Below are 1,716 nucleotides of genomic sequence, written 5' to 3'. Positions count from 1 at the left end.
TGCGGGGGTGGCCGCTGCTCAGGGACTGGCTGGGCAACGGCTGGTAGGTGGTGAGCACAATTGCATTGTGCATCACTTGCTTTGTATATTCTTTTATTATTATTGTTGTTATTATTATTACTATTTTATTTTATTTCCATTATTAAACTGTTCTTATCTCAACCCGCGAGTTTTCTCACTTTTATTCTTCCGATTCTCTCCCCCATCCCACCGGGGTGGAGGGGGGAATGAGCGAGTGGCTGTGTATTGCGCAGTTGCCAGCTGAGGTTAAACCACAATACCCATGCACTGTCAAGCTTTGGGGTTTTTGTGTTTTATCTCTTTTAAATGCAACAGAAATCTATGTTTTGAATATTTCATATTCTTCTTGATTAGAAGAAAGCCTGAAGTTCATTCTGAAGTTGCTTGCTAACAACTCAGCTTAAAACAACAGGAGCAACATGATTAAAATGCTGTGCAGCAGTGTGGTCCTCCATGCAGGTTTGATCACCAGGCTCCCATTTTTCTCAGGTATGTCAAAACTCACACAGTTACCATGTTGGTGTCTGCCTACACCTCTGATATGGCAGATGAAAAAAACCAAGAGAGTCAGTGGTATGGACATCTACTGATACAGGTGGCATTGCCTCCTACCAGTTAACTGGCACAAGAAACATAAAAGCTGGCCAGACTGTGGAGCTTAGATTGCCTGTAGAGGCTCTCTGTTGTGACCAACCACAGGGTGATGTTCTTTCTTTCTACTTTATGAGCTATATGGGACACATCTTACGCTTTTCTTAGCTATATGAAGGTTTTGGTAAAACCATGCATAGGAGATGTGGCCAACTTTGATATATAATAAGTGATTAGGAATATAAATATGTTTTAAATGTTAGTGCACGGCCTACGATGGAATGCTTGGCTATAAAAAAAAAAAAAAAGGGCAATCTCTTCTCAGCCTTCAAGCACCTGTAAAAATCTGTGACTGCTCCCAGCTCCCAGCACAGTCCGTGCTAAGAGTTTGTTTACACTAGAAATAGCAAGAAGTTAAACCATTGAGAGAAGGACAAGGTTTTCAACTGTTCTCTGTGCCCTTCAAGATACTCCAACAGACCTGGCAGTGGAAGAAGATCCAGCAAAACTGTCATGGGGCTATTGTAGAGTTTGGATCCATTGGCAGTCCTTCTTCCCTTCCCTGGAAAGGACAGAAGGAATTGGCTGACAGATATGGAGCAGAACTGCATAAGTAGACAGATAGGGGCCATTTTCAGAGCAATGAATTCCACAGGGAGATTGGCATTATCCAGGGAATGCTTGAGGAAACTGCTTTAACCAAAAGCCATTCATTCCTTCTTCCCAGGGCAGAAAAGGTGTATTTTCTACTGAAGCATCTAACAGTGGAGAGCAATTTTTCAGGTCCAAAACAAAGCAAAACGAGATGCTGTATGAGCTGAACATTAATATTGACTTCCCCAGCTTCCTAACATAAGGCAAGTTGTGTGCTCTGCAGGGGTTACATTTGCTTGTGTAAAATCTGAACACGAGCAGAAAGATCACAAATTCAGTGGGAATAAAAAAGTAGAAGAATGCTACCTGTGCTTATATGCTAAAGTGTACAAAATTCAAATTACTATTTTTAACGTCCTCAGACCCAGGACTTGCTCTCCAAGCAGTATCAGTAAAGGCAAAGCAGATCTGCTCTTCTGGAGTTGCTAGTTTATCCTTCATTTTACATCT

General features: G+C 41.7%; 1 protein-coding gene across 1 annotated transcript in view; it reads left to right on the top strand.

Annotated features, from left to right (window-relative positions):
• RBBP9 (retinoblastoma binding protein 9) overlaps positions 1-1,433 on the top strand; it is a 2,873-nt gene extending 1,440 nt beyond the window's left edge. The window contains 1 exon segment of the mRNA XM_009329485.1: positions 1,080-1,433. Within this exon segment, the coding sequence (XP_009327760.1) occupies positions 1,080-1,433 (354 nt within the window).
• Positions 1,434-1,716: the final 283 nt, after the last annotated feature.

This window comes from Pygoscelis adeliae, unplaced genomic scaffold (assembly GCF_000699105.1).
Source record: "Pygoscelis adeliae isolate BGI_AS28 unplaced genomic scaffold, ASM69910v1 Scaffold118, whole genome shotgun sequence".
Classification (NCBI taxonomy): domain Eukaryota; kingdom Metazoa; phylum Chordata; class Aves; order Sphenisciformes; family Spheniscidae; genus Pygoscelis; species Pygoscelis adeliae.
This window is presented reverse-complemented; position numbering and strand designations above follow the sequence as displayed.